At 36.9% G+C, this 21,697-nt stretch overlaps 1 protein-coding gene across 7 annotated transcripts in view; it reads right to left on the reverse strand.

The window, feature by feature from the left end:
• The window catches only part of MINDY3 (MINDY lysine 48 deubiquitinase 3), an 87,953-nt gene extending 80,948 nt beyond the window's left edge, over positions 1 to 7,005 (reverse strand). For all 7 annotated transcript variants that reach the window (XM_078329532.1, XM_017974079.4, XM_035306855.3 and 4 more), the window contains exon 1: positions 6,702 to 7,005. Coding sequence is in view for 4 of the 7 variants with exons in the window: in XM_035306855.3 (XP_035162746.1) it covers positions 6,702 to 6,795 (94 nt within the window). In the remaining 3 variants the exon portion in view is untranslated. The remainder of the gene's footprint in view (positions 1 to 6,701) is intronic.
• Between the last annotated feature and the right edge of the window lie 14,692 nt (positions 7,006 to 21,697).

A 21,697-nucleotide genomic window follows, 5' to 3' on the forward strand; every position in this document is an offset into this window, starting at 1 on the left:
AGACAGGATTTGCCTCTTTCACTGTGTTGACATTCACAGTGATGGAATAAAAACTATGGTGGATTACATTGCTGGTTCCTTAGCACACATCAAGACAATAACATCAAGCTGTCCTAGTAGCAGCTGTCCTTAAAAAATACCACCACACCCTCACGCACCTACAGAGCCAATTTAACTTAAGAACACACTTACTGATGCAGTCAAAACTACTAATTTCATTAAATCTTGATCTTGAATACAATGTCTTTTAAAGCACTTCTGCTACATACTAGGTATGATGTTTGCAAGTTATCTCAAGGAAAAGTGTATGTGTAATTTTTTTTTAATTGCAAGCCAAACTGGCCATTTTTTTTTTAATGGAGGGCGCTTTTAACCTAGCGTAACTATCAATAAGCTACAATTATCCAGACTTGAATGTCTGGCTGACATTTTCTCGGAAATAAGTGAGCTTGACATTTCAAGGAAAATAGCTGACAGTATTTTTGCCAGTGATAAAATTTCCAGTTTTCAAGCAATAACTTAGAAAACTTGTGTCCACCACTTTGAGTCTGACAGTGTCTCAATGCTAATAGATTGTTCTGCAGAGATCACTTGTAACAGTAACAAACGTGACTTCTGGTATGGTATAATGAAAGACATTAACATTTGGAAGACTGTCATAAACCAGTAGATGGATAATTTCCAAATTGCTGATGTATACTGTTACAAATTAATGCATAGGTAAGAGATTGATTCAAACTGCAAGACAGACCAATAGATTTCAATTTAACAGAGGAAGAAAAGTTAAGTGATTTTAGATTTCATATTGCAACTCATCTCTGCAATACTCTGATGTGTCAAGTTTTGGTGTGGTATCAAAGAAGATTATGTGTGATTATCTGAAAAGGCTATTACCATACTTCTTACACCTTTTCCAATTATATCTGTGAGGCCAGATTTTCTGTATCCACTTCAACCAAAACAACACATTGCACAGACTGGAGAAGCAAATGTGGGAATCCAGCTGTCTTCTAATGTGCTAAACGTTAAAGAGATTTGCAAAAACGTAAAACAATACCAAGATCACGCTCATTTTTAGGTTTTTCATATTGAAGTCCTCGATAATTTTTACGACTGTAATGGGGACCTGAGTTCCAAAATCTTGAAAGCCATTAGCCTAGGAGTAGTAAATTTTAGAAGGCTTTTAAGTTAAACATGTAGACAAAAATGAAGAAGTGAAGAGGTGTTAATATTGAGAGTGAGAGGAATGAGAAGGGTACAGAATTGGGGAAAGTGTTAATTCCGAAGAACATAAAGGAAGAACGAAGGGAAGCACTGAGGGCTCAGCTAAGATTTAACTACACAAGTGTCTTGGTGCTGGACACAGTTTTCTCCAGCAGTACATAACAGCCTGGGAGATCAAAAATAGGGCAAATGGAGAACTGGAATAGAGAAGATGCATGGAACAAATTTAATAAGGAAAGCGACAACTAAGCATTCTGGTTATGTTAAAACTACCAAATTTAAGGTCCCACCAAGGAACAAGACATAAAATAAAATCTTCACTGTTTGGCCAGCTCTTCTCCTACTGGGAATAAGGGACCCTAGGGTTGTACCCAATGCAGAGGCGAAATTAGGATCTGCTAAACTTTCAGTGTATGAAATTAAAGTGTGAATTAGTAATGGAACTTGCCTTCTTTTAAAATTTAAATAATGTAATCCAATTATCCATGGATGGGGCTTTTAGTTGGAAGTGCATTATAGTGAGTTGCTTTTGCACTTTGAATATTAAGAGCCCATGCAGAGAATTCTAAGCAGTTATGCTTCATGCAAAATTCTGTTTAATTCCAGTATGCATGTTTGAGTGCTAATTGATAAATGGACAAAGGATATTAGAACCAAAATGAAATAAAGTCAGCTAAATGAAAATTAAGTATTCTACCCTAAAACAGGACTATGCTTAGTAGACTTCTCATTTTATAATAAGGTTTTACTTAAGTTTGACTTTCTCAGGCCTTAGCATTACTTTTCTTGTCAAGAATTCTCATACTCAAATTATTTCCTAGTTTTAAAAGGACTTAACACGAATGGCTGTTTTTCCTGATTAGGTCTGAAATTATCCATCTTAAAACACCTGAGCCTACATACATAGTTTTGCATCACATTACACAGTACTACACATCACAGAAAAGTCTATTTTCACATTTTACTGCTCAGAACCAGTGTAAACCTGAGCCATGAACCACGTTGCAATTTTTCAGTTGCTTGTTTTCATATTACTTACTATACCTAACCACATTATGCACACCATTTGACAACTACAGCCTCTACAATTTACAGCCTTCCATGTAAACAAAGCTATAGAAAGACTTAGTTTGACATTTTGGCTGAGTAAAATATCTCCACTGGACCTCTCATCTAAAAAAATGAGGATAACTACATTTGTTCTTTGCTATCTTTCAGAGTTGTTGCAAGGATTAGGTAAGATTTTTCAAAAGCTGTAAAATATAATACAAATGTTAAGATATTATGATAGATACTTTGAAGTATTTGAATAATAAATTATATATTCAGAGTACCAAGGAATTAGTTTTTTCATATATGCATACAAATTATGAATTCAGAAATACTGGTTGTTAGGCAAATTATACTTTAGGTATGTTGGAGAAAGAAAAATCTATGTAAGAGAATGTTAAAAGCTTTCAAAAACAACAACAAAAAAATCTTTGAAACGATGTGATCCACAGTATTAGCTTCACTTCAGAAGAAAAATTAACGGTGCTGGTATATCATTTTATTACTTTGATAAAATAGTAAATCATGCTTTTAAACCTTAACTCAAGTGTATTAACTCCTAATATATTTTATATTTTAACAGATCCTTCATTTTTCCTGTTATTTGTTAAATCTCATTTTTTTTTCATATTATGTAACAAAAATCATGCTACAATGAAAGCCCAAAACTCTAATTTCAATCAACTACACCTACACGCCCCCCTTCCCTGAGGGGAGGGGAGAACCCACCCACTGGACAGATAAAACAGCAAAAATAAATATCCCTCTTTCTGACTAGTCTTAAGGAGAAACAGTAAAATAATGATTGGAAGAAGGAAAATGGCTTCTGAGAATTACTACTCTCCATCAGGCGTCACCTGATTTTACAATGTTTTGGAATGCAGCCACACCCATACTAACTACAGCTGCTTTTGCTGCAACAGCACGGATGAGCTGAGGGGCAATAAAAAGGCCACTTGCCCTTGAAAGAAGTTTGCCAAACTCTGAGCTAAGCAATCAATATTGAAAACAATATGCATTCCAAATAAATCAAAATGTTGTTATTTATACAAGAAACACTATTTCTGTTAGGTCTAGCTGATTCTTACTTTGGTTCTGTTGGGTCGTGGTCAATCTGCTCACTTCTTACCCTCTCCACTCCCACTACCCTGGTCCAAGACAGCTTCTTTTCTCCCCTGGATTACTGCAATTGTCTCTTATCTGATCTTGCTGTCTCAATCCACTACAGTCTAACCTCAACCACAGCAGGCAGACAAACCCTTTAAAAACTTGTCAAGTGGTAGCTCTCCTTTTTTCCATACCTTCGAAGGACCCCGTTTCATTCACAAGATAAGCAAAAGTTGTCCAAATGGCCTAGAAAGCTTTATATGATTTGGGCCACTTTATTTCTTACATCATCTTTTATTACTCTCCTTTTCCTTTATTCCCTCTCCTGCCACAATAACTTCCTTCTGTTCCTTGAACACACCAGGCTTATTTTGAGTGAAATTTTTTTATAACTACCATTCATTCTGCTTGCAGTACTTTCTTCAGACTTTTGCATGACTAGTTGGGTGACTCCAAGTGTTTGCTCAAATCTCATCTTAAAATGAGGCCTGCGCAGGCCACTCCACCCAGAACTCCGTATTCTCTCATCTTCTAACTATTTATTGTACAAACGTAATTTATGCTGTTGTGTTTATTATTTGTCTTCCCTCCCACCTTACTGACTCTCAACTTTAAGAGCTTGGAACACTGGTGTAGTCTGTGGGAAGGGGGGAGGATAAATACTGCTAATGAGCTAAGGAAGCGAAAATTACATGCTATTCTTTAAAAAGTACTATAGGCAATTGAGCAGGAGGAAAGCGGAGAGGAGAATAAATTTTCAAGTTAAAATAAAACCCTGCCAACTTTAAGTCCTTAAATTACATGGCTTATTGCCTTTAAAGTTAAAACTGGCCAAGAAAAGAAGAAGAAAAAAAACCACATTTTAAAAAAAGAACAGGGATTTTGTAGAAGAGAATTATCTAAAAAAGCCAATTAAAAACAACTATGTGCCATTCCTGCAGCTTATTGTTTTAACAACCATATCAAACGAATTTAGCTTGATCAATCAGTATAATTCCACAGATGGGATATGTCTAGATGTAATTGTATAAACAGCCACGCCAAAGGTCTTACACCTGTATCTTGCTTTCAGAAGACTAATGAGACTGCGGTGTCAAATGAAGACACGGTTCAGACTATGAAATAAAGCCAGAGTTGATGTCACATTAGCAATGCAGCAAAGCAGTGTCTTGTGCCTATTCCCATAATCCCAAAGGACTGCTACAGCAGTATTTAGCAATGGCCTCAAAGAACAAATGAATACGACAGTTAACATACCAAAACCAATAACGGGACCCCTCTGATTCAGAGGTGATAACTTCAAAAACATGTTTGGTTGACTTAAAATCTTAATCAGGCTAAGACCCTGAAGAATTACATATCCAAAATATAACTGCACTCTGTAAATTAAAAAAAGAAAAAAGAAATCCTTTATTTTGAAATGGTATTGACAGAACTAATCTTAAGGAATGTCTGCGTGATTAAAGGTGGCAAAGCAATCTAATAAGTCATTATAAAGTGTTATTTAGAATGATTATCCATCAAATAAATCATTTATCGTAACTGTCAGGGAAAAGCCAAAGAGTGATTTTTGACTTAGTCTACAATTAAACACTTTTTAAAATAATATAAAAACAGCTACCACTTACTCAGTGTTTACTATATGTCAGATAGTGTGCTAAGTGCCTAAATTATTGACATGACCTTTAATCCTCACACTACTTTATAAGGTCTACTATCTACATGTTACAGAGAAGGAAAATGAGGCTTAAATAAGCTAAATCGAATGAACCTGAAGCTACGTACATTTATTCCAAAGACAGTGCTCTTAACCATGACTAGAACTGCCGCCCTGAATCTTCCTTGTATTTGCATGTCAGTATAAATAGGGCTGAATGTTATCTTATTCTACTTTGTAAATGTTTCATAAATGTTAACTGATTACAATGGAAATAATTTTTTGTTTAGTCTTTCACAGTTTTGTGTATTTTAGAGCTGTTTACTATTAGAATAAGTAGGTGGGAAGTTTTAAAGTAAAATCTGCCTCACAGGTGCCCAAGATTAGGTAACTGACATAATTGAATGTGAAAACAAGAACCAAAGTCATTACATGTAGGCTTTGGAAACTCAAAGGAAGATAATAAAAACAGATCTATTAGGAATTGAAAGACCTGGAATCCACTCCCGGTTCTATCAATTTGTGCAACTCTGGCCCAGCCATTTACAATTCATTTTTCTCATCTACAAAGCAAAAGCGAGGGACTACATATCCCAAGTTTTAATACGTCATAATTGTAATATAAGCTCTTAAAACATATATGGGATGGAGGGAGGGAGGGAGGGTGAGATTACTTAAATCCTGATTTTTTGTTACAAAATATATGTTTTTAAATAGGAATTTATATTTACTATGCCAAAATTCCCTCCAATCTATTTAGGGAACAGGTGTTCTCTAAGTAGATGTTTTGATAATAGTAGAGTTTTAGATACATAAATTACCGATCCTTCGGACTCAAGGCTATGTTCTTAATCTCATCATCTTTCCTAAGTCACCTTCAGGAATATGTCAGTTGTGTTTGCCTACCAAAACTTAAGAATGAGGGATAGTTACGCATATAAAGCGCCCAGCTTGTTACAGTGCAGGAATTCAATAAATGCTTGTTTTATGTCATTATTATTTGTACTGACTTATTACATAAGTAAAAATCCTGTCTGTGTTACATTAGACCAGCAGAGGAAGTACTACGATCCATATTCCTTTTTTAACCCTGACAGATAATAAACCAGATCAAAAAGGGGGATACTTTGGGCCAAAGGACACGTTTTAGCAGGCAACAGGGTTTACACACCAAGTACCGCGCCTGTCCACATAACGACAATACAAACAAAACACTGCTGTTTGGAATTAGCCACTCTGACTTTCCCGTGGACGTCCCTCCTTCCCTCCAAAAATAGACCATCCACCACCAACACACAGCTCTGTTGGGGTAAAGACGCGGAAGGCCACAGCACCCCTTGAGAAAGTGACATCGGGGCACGGTGCGCACGTTCCGTGTCACGCCAAGCAGCCCAGCAAGGGGCCACCCCTCTCCCCAGCCGAAGGGCAGCCCGGAGAGTGGAAGAGGCGCTGCGGGTATTTAGTGGCAGCTGTAGCCATTCTCCTACTCAACCTCTCCCAACCAAGGCAAGCAGGGCGTGTCTACAAAGTCCAGCTTGTGCGCCGAGCACGGCGACTGGGGCAAAGCGCGGGGCACGCGAGGGACTGGAGCGAGAGGCGTCACAGGCGGACTCTCGCAGGGCAAAGGAAGCGGCGGCTGCAAGTGAGAGCCCCGCCAGGGTACCTTGCGTCCAGCGGCAGAATATGGTGTCCGAGAGACCGGGGCTGCTCTTGGTGCCCCACACCAGCTCCATTAGCTCTTTAGTCAGTTCGGACATGATGGTGAACCGGCGGGCGGGTCTTCGTTTTGCGGACTCCTGCCCCGGCACATGGGGAAGGGGCAACTCCGGAGGCAGCAGCTGCGGGACGGCGGCGGCAAACGAGTTGGAAAGTGAGGCAGGAAGAAGGAAAAGGGGATGAGAGCTACTTGCAGGGACCGCGCCTGTCAAGCCAGGTTGGGGCAGCAGCGAGTTTCCTGTACCGGAAATGCTGGTTCCACTTCCGGCTCCTCTTTAATTCCCGCCCCTTAGAGGCAGCGGGCCCGGAAGTCCCCTCCCCGGAAGTAAAATTGGAGGCGGAAACAGCCACGAAAAGCGGTGGAAGTAGCCACTGGCCTTTCTGAGCCGTCTGGGATCCTTTGGTGGGGTGGTAGTTTTTGTGTTGGCGGGTGGGGGCGTCAGCGTGTTCCTAACCTCCAGGAATACCTCCTTCCTCTAGGCACTGCTCTGGGCTCAGGTGGAGGCTCTGAGGCCCAGGCCCTAGGGACTAGAACTTATGCCCATTGCTTTTAATTTACAGTATTAATTTTGCAACACTGAAACTATAAGGCAATGGTTGAGTCACAGTGCGGTAACATCCTTACCTTTGTAGGGTGCTTCTCATAAGCTGGAGGCTGTCCAACCTCTGTGCTTCAATAAAGACCAACTAGACCAACTAGTACTTAAAAACATGGCAAATAATTTGGCATAATGTGCATCAGAAATGCTTCTACCACGTGCAACACAGAATTACAAGGTATTTGTAGCGAAACAGATTGAAAGCAACCTGTTTGTAAATGTTACAGCATTTTCATCTCCAGTTTTTGAGGCTGCACAGTGTGTGGCCAACACCTGGACTAAAATTTAGTTTTTATTCACCAAACTAGCGGTTAAAATGAGTTCGTGTGAAAACTTCTATTTGTGCTGCTTTAAAAAAGAGGACTTGAAGGCTGGGGTGGTGGCTCACATCTGTAATTTCAGCACTTTGGGAGGCTGAGGCCAAAGGATTACTTGAGGTCAGGGGTTTCAGACCAGCCTGACCAACATGGAGATAATCCGTCTCTACTAAAAATACAAAATTAGGCAGGTGTGGTGGTGCATGCCTGTAACCCCACCTACTCGGGAGGCTGAGGCAGGAGACTTGCTTGAACCCAGAAGGAGGAGGTTGCAGTGAGCTTAGATGGTGCCATTGCACTCCAGCCTGGGCAACAAGGGTGAAACTCTGTCTCAAAAAAAAAAAAAAAAAAAAAAAAAAAAAAGAGGGCTTGTATTGCCTAAGCTTTGAATTTAAAACAAAAATGCAAAATCTGATTTTAAAAAAAACTTTTGTTTTTAATTTGGTTCTATAAGGTTTTTGTACTCCTTGGAAACCATATTACCTCAGGATGCAGTAATACATGCCTATGAGCTGTGGGTCATACTGACCCAGATTCCTACCTTTTGCACTTACTAGCCAAGTTACCTACTCTCTACCTAGGCTTTATTCCTTCTAAAAGGGGGATTGCATACATGTCATATATTGTAAGGAGTAAGTGGAAAAAGAACACATGCAAAGGATTCAGTGTACTTCTTAGCACATGGAAGGCATTTATACAACAGTGGGTCTTTTTTTATATGAAGAAGGCATTTTGTGGGAATTTAATGGAACAGTAGTTCCGACTTTTTTACTCATAAATTCTAGCCGATTGTATTTTAGTTTATAATACCTTATGTTCTCTAATTTTAAAAACATGCAGTTTCATTGTAGAATACCCTCGCATTTGGCTAAAATAAAAATTTAATTTAAAATCTTTTAGATGCCAAATAAGGTTTTGCTCATTTATACTTTATTTTTAGTGATTTTTTGCTACTTATATGTTATTTCTAATTTTATTTTATTTCTTCAGTACCCTTTACTGTAATTAGAGGGACTTGCTCAAAGTGCCTGTACTGAAGTCATAGCATTCCTCTTGATCTATATTCCCTTTAGAATATTCCTTGTCTTATTTTCGCAGATCAAATCTTACCTATCCTTCATGTCAGAATGTACATGCCACTTTTAAATAAAGCTTTCTCCAATCGTTACAATTGAAAGTAATAATTATAGTTTCTGAAGCTTCATAGTACCTTATCTGTAACTTGCTTATGACAGTTCCTATTATCATTTTATTTGGAAAGAATTACTTGCTTTTCTCTTGAGCTATAAATTTATGCAAACAAAGACCTGTCTACTCATAATCCTAGCATGGGGATTTGAACATCACTGGATCTCAATAATGATGATTCAAGGGAACAAAACTTGTCTTTACTGTAAATTAAGAATTCATTATCTTTCAGCAAGTGAGAGATCAGGGGAAGTAGTATGGATTGGTCCAGTTAAATATCTAATATTTGCATGATGATTACAATTTATGTAATTCTCTCACTTCCTGAAAGGCAGAAGAGTCTATGTACATAGAGCTCATGTGGAACTGGCAGACTTCTAAGTTCAGAGTATTTCCATATTTGACTTTCTCCATTAATGTATGGAAATATTAATGGTTTAGTATATATAACACTACATCACATTTGTTTTCTTTCAATTAATATACAGATAGTAGTCAGAAGTTTGTTATGAAAAAAGAGAAAAAAATGTACTTTCAAAATGTATTTTTTTAATGAGAAATTTTTTGATCTATGGTTTTTCTTAGCTACAGTGATGCTGGCAAAATCTTGGATAGACATTGATATGAATGCCCTTGCCACTTTCACATTATAATTTTTATTGGAAATGTTTTAAATTAGCAGGACATATCTTTAACAAGGAATATTGGGCTATTAAATTATTTGCTTAATTTATTAATTATAACATTTAAATAGAAATGTAAATTAATATTCATTAAAATTGTTCTTATTCAGTAATTATCTATAAAATAAATATTTAAAGGAATCACATTTTGCATCTATATCTGGTGCTGGATGATAATGCCTTTCCCTTGTTTTAATAACTTGAAAATTATGTAAATGTTCTTTGATGTATTTATAACACTTTGTATTTTAGCATATTGTTTTTCTCAGGACTGTCTATGGTTTTGATTAAACTTGTATCACTGAGGTGTATATAGATTGCATTAATAATCTTTAACTTCCTTTATATGTAAGTTTATTAATAATACTTCTCTTTCTTTCAAATTCAAGTCATGATGCTGCCATAAAACTGGGCTGAGATTTCCATTATATTGAATTCTTTTTATCTATCTTTACTACTTCAAGCAACAAAATTAATTACTCAGCAATAAACTCTAAGTCTCTGTTTACTTATTTTCTGTCTTTCCTCAAACATTTTGCCAAATAAAAGCACAACAACTTTATTACCTAGTTCCTAGGAACTAACATGAAAAGTACCCTTTTCCAATTGGAAACCCTAGACTCCTAATTTAGTGTATTTACATTACTCCTTACCTAGAAGAAATCAAATCTTTCCAAAACCCACCCTGCAATAAGATTAATAACTTTTAGGTAGGTTGTTAAAACAACCCCATACTCATTTATTAATAAAACTTTTTCATTTATATGTTCTCTGCCTTCCAAAAGCAGCATAAGTCTAGCAAAGCAAATAAAGCCACTTTCTCCTGCATCATCCTAATCTTAGCAGAATAATGCTTGTCCAACTGAGCATACAAGTCCCTTTCAAACCCACCAACATCATATTCAAGTGTGGCCTAGTGCATCACTCCCCAATGCATCTCCTACTGACATTAATATGTGGTGGCAAAGGGGATCTGTCATTAAATGCTGGATTAAGTAAATTTAAACAAGTTGTTCACTGTAACTCTCCAAGAGTTGAGATTATGTTTAATGTTAAAAGACACATTCGAATCATTTCATTCACAAAGCGTCTTATATCATTTATGTTCTGCAAAATACTGTTACAGAATTCACAGGTCTAATGAAATAGTGTCTTGAAATGGAATTAGAAAATCTGAATGTTAGTTTCTCTATGGGCACTAAGTGTGGATGTTGGTTGAATCATTTAACTAGCTGTGCCATGCTTTCTTCATCTGTAAAATAAGCGAATTTAGATTACTTTTTAAGGTCATATTCGCTGCAGGTCTTGTTTACTTCTACGATTCTAAAAAGTGGCTGTCTTTAACTTGAAATGTATGGGAATAATGGGGAGAAAAAGAATACTGGAAATGTATATGGAGTAGACAAATAATTTTGGCATTATTCTTTACTAAGACATAGAATAAAAGAGGTTATTTGCCATTTTAGCACTTGTGCTAACCATTATGAAATGAGAACATAAAATTACAACTTGTACCTTAACCCAAGACCAACTATATAAAGCATACAATATTTACACACTTGGATGTATCATAGGAACCTCAAACTCAATCTGTGCCAAATTGAACATGACTCTTCCCACAAAACCTGCTTTACTCTCAATCTTTCATGTATCAGTGAATGGTACCATGATCTACAAAACGCTCATGCCTTTATGTTCTCAATTGTGATAGAATGAATAAACCACCCTCTTTAAGGTTCAGTTACCACATTCGTAAAGTGATCTGATTAATAGTAATTACATCATACAATGATTGTGGTATGTAGTAGGGAACATTAGGCACGAAAGAAACACAAGCATTGAAAAATACTCTCCTTGTGTTAGCTTTATTAATGATTTAGGCAAAACATTATAAAGAGCAAAGATGGCATATGAATTATTTCTGCATTGAACTGGGGAAAATCAGAGAAGTTTGAGCTGGATAGACTCTTTTACTAGAGAAGAGAGGATGTGCATCTCATGCTTGATGATCCAGGAATATCAAGTTATGGAGGTGTAATAGATGGAATTCTGTTCTTCCAAAATCCAGATATTGAAGCCCTAACCCCTAATTTAACTGTATTTGAAGATAGAGGCCTTAGGAAGGTAGTTAAGATGAAATGATGAAATAAGGGTGGGATTCTAATCCAATATAACTGATTTCCTTCAAGGAGAAGAAAGACATCAGAGCATGATGTCTCCCTCTATATGGAAAAGGCCATGTAGTGACACAGTGAGAAGGTGGCCATCTACAAGCCAGGAAGAGAGGCCTTGCTACAAAGCACCCCACTCAACACCTTGATTTTGGACCTCTGGACTATGGAACTGTGAGAAAATAAATTTACACTGGTTAAGTCACCCAGTCTATGCTATTTTGTTATGGCAGCCCAAGTGAACTAATACAGAGAGACAGACTCTTAAAAACATTAAATGCTGTCTTAAATACGGGCATGCCTCAGAAATATTGCAGATTCAGTTCCAGATCATCACAATAAAGCCAGTCACACAAATGTTGTGGTTTCCTAGTACATATAAATGTTATGTTTACACTATTCTGTAGTCTATGAAACATGTGATAGCACTATGTCTAAAAAAGACAATCAACATATATACCTTAATTTAAAAATACTCAATCGCTACAAAATTGCTGAAGACCATTTGAGCCTTCAGCAAGTTGCAATCTTTTTGCTAGTGGAAGGTCTTGCCTCCATGTTGATGGCTGCTGACATCAAGGTTGGTGGGTGCTGAAGATTGGGGAGGTTGTGAAAATTTCTTAAAATAAGACAGCAATGAAGTTTGTTGTATGGATTGACTTTTCCTTTCACAGCAGATTTCTGTGTGGCATGAGATAATGTTTTATCCACAGTAGAACTTCTTAAAAAATTGGAGTCAATCCTTTCCAACCCAGCTGCCGCTTTATCAACTAAGTTTATGGAATATTCTAAATCCTTTGTTGTCATTTTAACAGTGTTCGTAGCATCTTCACCAGTAGTACATTTCATCTTTAGAGACCACTTTCTTTGCTCATCTATAAGAAGCAACTCCTTATCCAACAAAATTTGATCATGAATTGCTATTCAGTCATCCCTTCAGCCTCCACTTCGAATTCCCATTTTCTTGCTATTGCCACCACATCTGCAGTTATTTCCTCCACTAAAGTCTTGAGTCCTTCAAAGTCATCTAGGAAAGCTGGAATCAACTTCTTCCAAACTCCTGTTCCTGTTGATATGTTGATTTCCTTCCATGAATCACAGATGTTCTTAATGCCAGCCTCCAAGGTGGCAACCAGTGGCTGTGCCTCTTGACAGTCATGTCCTTGGGTAGTTCCTTTCCACACTGAAAACACCCAAACTGCATGACCAGCTGGATACTGTGAAAGTAACAGGATGTGACTTTCAAAAGCAGGTCCTTAAAGGCATTGCAGTTTCTGCCTGGTTTCTTGGCTCTGTTTCTTTGGGGGAAGCCAGCTGCCACGTTGTGAGGATACTCAAGTTGTCTATGGACAGGCACACATGATGAGAAATTGAGGCTAGATGTTCCCATCCCCAGTCTCCAAGATCCCATTTCATTATTGCTAGGACCTTCACCAAGACAAAGACAATTCAGCTTTTTCTGAAGTTTTGCTACTCACAAAAAATAAATTCTGTCTTGGCCTTTGGCTTTGTTTGTTTCTGCCACTGCAGGGATAAGTTTTGTTTGGTTTTGCGTGTTTGTTTTAAATGCTGCCCGGGACTATTTTTGACTCTCATACTTCCTCTTAGGTTGCTGATTAATAAATGCAAGCTTGTCATTTTCTTTATTGTTTCAATGGCCCTTACAAAGCAGACAGTTTTTAAAATTACATGTTAGTCAATGATTAGCCACAGATTGTCCCTGTGGTCTAGTATGTCAAGGATAATAATGCCTTGTAGAAAGAGACAGTTGTAAACTTTTTTTTGTTTTGAGATGGAGTTTTGCTCTTGTCACCCAGGCTGGAGTGCAGTGGCGTGATCTCAGCTCACTGCACTCTGCTCTGCTTCCCAGGTTCAAGCGATTCTCCTGCCTCAGCCTTCCAACTAGCTGGGATTACAGGCTCCCACAACCACGCCCAGCTAATTTTTTGTATGTTTCATAGAGATGGGTTTTCGCCATGTTGGGTAGGCTGGTCTTGAACTCCCGATCTGAGGTGATCCACCCTGCTTGGCCTTTCAAAGTGCTGGGATTACAGGTTTGAGCCACCACTTCTGGCCAGTTGTAAACTTTTAACTGCCGAGAAGGTATAGTAGCTGGAGGATGGATATGCTGGCTGGCTCAATTAAAGGAATCTAGGCATCCATAGGCATACCAAAAATAAAAAAGTTTAACAACATACTTCATGAAGAAAAATTTTCCTTTTAGACTGGCAACAAAATAAGGCTTTCTACAAACATCACTTCTATTCAATATAATAAAGGAAGGCAAGAAAAAGAAATAAAAACACTAATAAGGTAGAAACGAAGCTTCATGATTTGTATCCTGTCTCATGTTCAATTCCGTAATTAGCACTTTTCTGGACTTCCACAGCACACTCTGCCCTCAATCCTTAAGACCTTTTTCTCTTACTGTTACTTGTGATTTCTTCTGATGCATGTCTGTGACTCCCTCACAGCATTAATCAAATACCCTCTGGATGAATTGAGACTCCAATAAATACATATCAAATCCAGCAGCTTAACTTTTGCCAATATGGCAAAAATTCATGAGGGATACGTTCCAAGACCCCCAGTGGATACCTGAAACCGCAGATAGGACTTCATTCTAAAAATGCTATGTTTTTTTCATATACACACATACCTATGATAAACCTTAATACATAAATCAGGTATAGTAAGAGATGAACAAAAATAATAATTAAATAGAACAATTATAACAATATACTGTAGTAAAAGTTATATAAATGTGGTCTCTTTCTTTCTCTGTCAAAATATCTTAGTGCATTGTACTTAACCTTCTTGACCATGGGTAACAAATATGGAAAGAGAAACTGTGGCAAAGGGGGCATTACAGTACAATATTGTACTCTTCTTCCATAGTCTGGAAGAAAAATGACAATTTCTGTTGGGGAAAGCTCAGAAACTGAATGGATTTGGATGCCCAGAAAAGAATGTCTGGCAGTTTTCAACTAAGTCAGCGATAGTAAAACAAAATTGGTTCCATGAGTTGAAACTGCTTTTAATTTTATCCCGGACTTTCTTCCCAGTTTTCTTGGTTCTCTTAGAAGCTGTCCAGATTTGCTTGGGTAAAAATCGATATTGGAATGTGACATATAAAACCGGGGGAGGAAGAGGCATATGATCATTAACTGACTCCCTGGTTCAATTCGTGTTATGATTGCTAGCATGGCTTCTGTCCAGGCAGAATGTCATGCTTGTTGAAGAATGAATGACCTCTGCTCCAGACAGTGTATCACACATTCTGCAGCTTTGGGAAGCAGGCTTAGACAAGATTGGAACCTAGACAGACAGACAGACAGACAGACAGACAGACACAGGTCTTTGGTCCTTCAAAAGCTAACAACAGTAGAGCCCCAAGGTTGCTCCTATTTTCTTTGGTTTTTATTTTAGAAATGTGTTATTTATTTAAAATTTCAAACATATGAAAAAATGGAGAGAAAGGTATAATAAACACCTGTCACATCTTGCTTTAATAATTAAATCATCTGTTTCATCTATTTTTGGTAAAATTTTAAATACTGATTACAGATGTCATAATAAATAATTATTCCAGTATGTATCTCTACAAATTAAAACTTTCCTATATAACCACTTATCACATCCAATAATATTTATAATTTCTTAAAATCATTTATGATCAGTCTTTGTCTGCCTGTCTCCATTAAGTTTTACAATGCCTTTTAGAGCTAGTTCTGTCAGACCCTGATTCAGTTAATAAAAGCCTACAACATTTCTCTAATGTATATTTTAATGTAGAACATTCCTCTTCCCCTGTTTTTTCATGACATTAATTTGTTGAAGAGATGGTATCCATTTTCCTTTAGAACATTTGATTTTTTCAAATGTGTCTGATTGTTTCCCTGTAGGAATGTTTGATTTGTACCTCGCTTAGGTTTTGGAATTTCCTGTAAATCGGTAGTTTAGATGAAAAGATTTGATTCGATTTCAGTAAATTAATTAGAGAGCAAAACACTTCTTTGCAAGAATATCTTAAGAATAATGCTATGTTTTTCTTATTGCATCACACCAAAAGCTGGTAATCTAATTACTAGTGTTTCTAACATTGATTATTCATGTAAGGTGTCTCTCTGCAAGCAACCTGTGGGCTCTACCTTACCTCCATGTCCATTCAATTCTCCGTCAACCTTTTATTTAATGGTTTAGCAACCATTCAAAATTCTTGCCTGAATCATTTATTCCATTAAGAGTTGCAAAATGATCACTTTCTGGTTTTGGTTGGCGGTTTTTCTTAGTTCTTGAGTTGAATGATTGGTTCATTATTTTTCAACCTTTCTACTGCATTCTAATATAACATTTAGTTCTATAAAATTATAATCTCTCATGCAAATTTTGATATATATTTTTTTATAATTATCATTCAGTTCAAATGTTTTATGATTCCTAGTTCTTTTCTTAACCCATTTGTTATTTACAAGCAGATTTTAAACCTTCAGACTTCTCTTAGAGTTATCTATTTACTATTGTTTTAATTTAATTATATTTTGTTCAGAAGACCATTGTTTTTATAATCCTGATACTTTGGTATTCGGGGAGAGTTGCTTTTAGGCTTAGCTCATGGTCAATTTTTTTTGTTAATTTTCATGCATAATTGAGAAGAATATCTGCTCTCTGATTTTTCTGCATAGGGTTTTATGTATTACTCTCAGTTTAAGAGATTATTGTTTTATTCATCCACCACCTTAAAAAATGTTTAAGTCGGCCTGGCGCGGTGGCTCAAGCCTGTAATCCCAGCACTTTGGGAGGCCGAGGCGGGTGGATCACGAGGTCTAGAGATCGAGACCAACCTGGTCAACATGGTGAAACCCCGTCTCTACTAAAATACAAAAAAAATTAGCTGGGCATGGTGGCGCGTGCCTGTAATCCCGGCTACTCAGGAGGCTGAGGCAGGAGAATTGCCTGAACCCAGGGGGCGGAGGTTGCGGTGAGCCGAGATCGCGCCATTGCACTCCAGCCTGGGTAACAAGAGCGAAACTCCGTCTCAAAAAAAAAAAAAAAAAAAAAAAAAAAAATGTTTAAGTCTAGTTAATCTGTTGTTTGGAATGGAGAATGTTAAACCTCCTACTGTTGAGGTGGATTTGTCAATACTTTTCTTGCTGTTGTATCAAGCTTTGCTTTCCATGTTGCTGTATTATCTATCTGATACCCACACATTTAGAGTTTTATATGTATCGAACACACAATTCATTTAATCTGTAAGATCTTATTGGGATAAATAACAGCAACGTTCAATGTTTTGTTCCACTGTGTAATCTCTGTAATTAGTCTTCACGTGTATTTTGTTTTTATACTTTGGTTTGTTCAGGTTTACTGTCCTAGTTCTCACATTATTGACAACTTTACCTTTCCTTCTTTTTGGATTTAATTTTGTATTTCCTAAAGCATATGGTTTTTGAATTCTCCTGATAAGAAATTTCATTGTCACTAAAAATTGATTTATAAAGAGTGTGCTTGCTTTTGTCTTTTTTTTTTTTTTTTTTTTTTTGAGACAGTATCTCACTCTGTATCCCAGGCTGAACTGTAGTGGTGACACCTTGGCTCATGGGAGCCTTGAACTCCCAGGCTCAAGCGATCCTTCCACATCATCCTTCAGTGTAGCTGAAACTATAGGCACATGCCACCATGTCTGGCTAATTTTTTGGAGGCTGGGATTGCAGGTGTACACCCCCACACCTGACTTATTTTTTCACTATTCTTATGGGATAATTTAGGTGGGATAAAATTCCAAGGTCTAAACTCTTACTACCCATGTGCCTTTGAGAATGTTACTTTACCTGACTCTTCCTGAGTTTTCACACCAGCAAAATGAAAATTAAGAGTATGCCCAACACTGGGCTTATGCCTGTGGTCCTAGCTACTTAGGAGGCAGAGGAGGAGGGTAGATTTCATGTATTTTATTTTTATTTAACAAACATTTGCATGGCATTTACTATGAGCCAGCACTGTTTAAGAGTGTTACAAATGTTAACTCATTTAACTGACATAAGGTAGGTACAGTTTTTCATTTTTACTTTTAGAGATGAAACCTTGTCTCTATTATAATGATTAAATTAAAAATAAACTGTTTTAGGAAATGTGCTGGTCTAGATAAATAACCAGTAAATACATTTGAAAATTACTTTAAAAGCTTATACTTGCAAGAAATTAAGAGAAACCCTTTGGCAAAATCTGAAGACGACCCCAGAAAATCAGAGCAATAAAATAGAACTCAATATCTTTCAGCTGTCCTGGAGAAAAGTATGTATGCTTTGTGGGGTGCGAATTGGCTTCAAAATTCATTTTTTGTTTTTTTTTTTTTTTTGAGATGGAGTCTCACTCTGTCACCCAGGCTGGAGTGCAGTGGCGCAATCTTGGCTCACTACAACCTCTGCCTCCTGGGTTCAAGAAATTCTCCTGCCTCAGCCTCCTGAGTAGCTGGGATTACAGGCGCACGCCATCATACCCGGCTAATTTTTGTATTTTTAGTAGAGACAGGGTTTCACTATGTTGGTCAGGCTGGTCTCTAACTCCTCACCTTGTGATCTGCCTGCCTTGGTATCCCAAAGTGCTGGGATTACAGGCAGGAGCCACCACACTCAGCTCAGTTGTTTGGTTTTGACAGCTGAAGTCAGAAGATAATGACTTGAACTTGTGTGATTTAGCTAGTTGAAACTGAGCCAGTCAGGTGGCTGTACCATTAGTGAAAGTGTGGAATAGGAAAAAAAAATCCTCATCTCTATCAAATACATGACATAAATGAGTAAGGTGTGAGTTGTTTTCTCTCTTCCCTTAAAGATAGCATTCTACAGTTGTCTGCCGTTTATTATTACTTTGGAAAAGTCTGTGGTTTTTCTAATTGTTATTCCTTTTTAGGAAACCTGTCTTGTTTTTCTGTTTGCATTTGGGATTACTTCCTCATGATGTTTCTGGTGTTCCACTGAATTATCCAGGCATTTCACCTCTATTTATCCTGCTTGGGAGCGTTATTGTCAAGTGGGGAATTGGTGTCTTTCATTAGTTAGGAGAACATTTCAGCCATTTCGTTTTTAACAGTTTTCCTCCATCATTTCATCTCTTGTTCATCTCTAGAGATCTGAATGGACATATGTTGGGCTTAGTTCTTCCATGGCTCAACTTCTCTTTCCCACTTTCCCTTTCTTTCTGCAGCACAATGTATCTGTGATAAAGTCTTCCGTTTATAATTCTCTGTTTAGCTCTGTCTTACCTGTTTTATCCAACCTATTGGGTTTTTAATTACAATAAAACATTTTTATTTATACAAGTTTCATTTGATTGTTTTCCAAATTTGAACTTTTATCATAGTATTTCTTAACTCAATTATGATAAAATATTTCCTTGTTTTCTGATTTTTGAGTTATGAACTCATGTTCAATGGAGTTTTTTTTTTTTCTTTCAGGATTCCTCTATAGTTATATGGTGGGAGTGTTATACATTGTCAACTGGGGAATTTGTGTCTTTCATCAGTTTAGAGAAAATTTCAGCCATTTCATTTTTAATATTTTTTCTCCATCATTCCATTTCCTGTTCATCTATGGAAATCTGAATAGACATACGTTGGGCTTATACTCTAAAGAGAATATATGTCCCCCAAAGAGGTTTTGAATGTGGTTCATCCAGGAATTTCCAATGATGTTATGCAGTGATGCAACCACAGGCCAATTCTATGTTGCTTTCTCAGCTGAAACATTCCTGGACCATGTAGATAATAGGCAGAAGAACGTAAGCCCATGCAAGGGACTCCAATATCAGACCTTTGACTTATCTATCTAGATCCCAGGTCAAGATATGCAAGCTTCCATGTATTTTTCCTGGGTTGGCAGTTATTTGCTTTTTCTATTCCACACTTGCACTAATGGTACAGACATTTGACTGGCTCAGTTTCAACCAGTGACATCACTAGTCAAAGTCAAGTTATTATAGTTTGGCTTGAGCCCTTAAAACCAAAAACTTTGAAACCAGTTTCCACCCCTCAAAATATATATTGTTTCCTCCAGGACAGATGAAAAATATTAAGTTCTCTGATTTGTTGCTCTGATTTTCTCGGTTCTTCTGGTTTTGCCTGGGGGGTATTCCTTACTTTCTTGCAAGTATAGGGCTTGTTTTTTTTTTTTGAGAGTATGTTTGCTATGTTATAAAAGTAATTTTTAAATGCGTTTACTGGTTATTTATCTAGTCCTGCATATTTCCAAGAAATGAGTTTAGTTTTCCAAAAATGTGTTCAGTAGAACCCTCATATTTAATCCAAAGTAACTGTGTGTTGTAAGAAAAAAACTTCATGTTGGAAATACTTTTTCCCTAAAACTTAAATTTAAATATATATAAGAAAACTAATTTTAATTATACATTTTATTATGTTCATGCGATGATTAGCCCTTAAGGAAATGCTGTGCCATTCTACAGAATGCCAGAAAGTCAGAGAACCAACTGATATAACCAAATCAAATCTTAGCTAGCCATCTCATTAATATATTATCAGATCAATGCTCAATGACATATGATTTAAAATTCCCTATGACTTATGATTTTATGATTTCAAATTTCCTACGATTTCAAATACCTGTGATTTAAAATGACCCTTGATTTAAAATCCCAATAAATATTTGATATTGTGTTGTCCTCTTAGAATTCAATTCTGCCATTCCATCAACAGGTGGTGCCATTGTATTATGATTTAAATGTAATGAAAGAAAAATACTTCGTAGTTAGTTTCACTGATAAGCATCTCAGCTTTTTAGAGGACTCTGTCACTGCTTTTGCACCCTGAGAAACTTTGACTTGAGGGTTTTAAAAAATGTTACATGGTTAAAATTATATTGCAGAACAAAACTGGCTGGATTCTTCTCATGTATTTACAAGTCTAGAAATTGCAAGCCATATATCTGCTATTTTATCTACAAAGCCATGAATAACCAAAAATAATATTCATAATAGGTAGCCCTATATTCTGATATGCAGAGAATATCTGCTTTAATATTTTTGATCCTGAAAATTCTCATCTTATTTTTATTTTATAAATTTAGAAAGAAGACTAGGTATTAGAAAAAAAAGCTTCACTTTTTTTTAATAACAAGAAAAGCAAGACAGTATTTGTGTTTCTTTCTTTCCATATGCCATTAAATATAACATAGGACATGGGTCACAGCTCGGCCAAAAGCCCTCTTTGTAACTTTGTGTTGCCAGAAGCAATACAGAACAATACAGAAACACTGTGGAAATCCCTTTCGTGATGTGGCAAGTCATGCGGGGACAGCTTGAGATGGGTAACCTCATACGCTCTATCATAAGGAGAAGGAAGAGAGGATGACATCAGACTCTATCCCATTCTTTGTTCTGCCTGCAATTTGCTATGTAAACTGGCAAAGCTATTTCCTCAAGGGTAGTTGTCAAAGTCACAGCATGATCACAGGAGGTGGTAATAGGAAGTTGGCATGAGCCACTGACAGAGAAATTAGTTTGAGGCTTCTTGTGATTCTCCTCAGGGATTTCAGGAACAGCTAGCTCTTCTAAGCTAATTAGTCCTGCATTGTTGTGATGGATGATCAGAAAAAACAGTAATTGAAAATGATACAGTTCTTTAGAAATGCAAAAACTGTAAACAACAGAAATATCAAGAAATGAAACAAACATTTAGAACCATTTGGATCAATTAGATGAATAGGTCAGCAGATGGAGAATTCAGTTTCAAAGTATACAAAATAAAATTTATTTGGGAACAGATACCCAAGTTAGGGTCTATATGTTAAATGGTGCAATTATTAATACACTGGGAGGGGATCCAAGATGGCTGATAAAGGGGATACCACCACAGATTCCACAGAAATACAAACCATCATCAGAGATTACTACAAGCAACTCTATGCACGTAAACCAGTAAACCTGGAAGAAATGGATAAATTCCTGGACACTTGCATCTTCCCAAGCCTAAACC

This window comes from Callithrix jacchus, chromosome 7 (assembly GCF_049354715.1).
Source record: "Callithrix jacchus isolate 240 chromosome 7, calJac240_pri, whole genome shotgun sequence".
Lineage (NCBI taxonomy): Eukaryota > Metazoa > Chordata > Mammalia > Primates > Cebidae > Callithrix > Callithrix jacchus.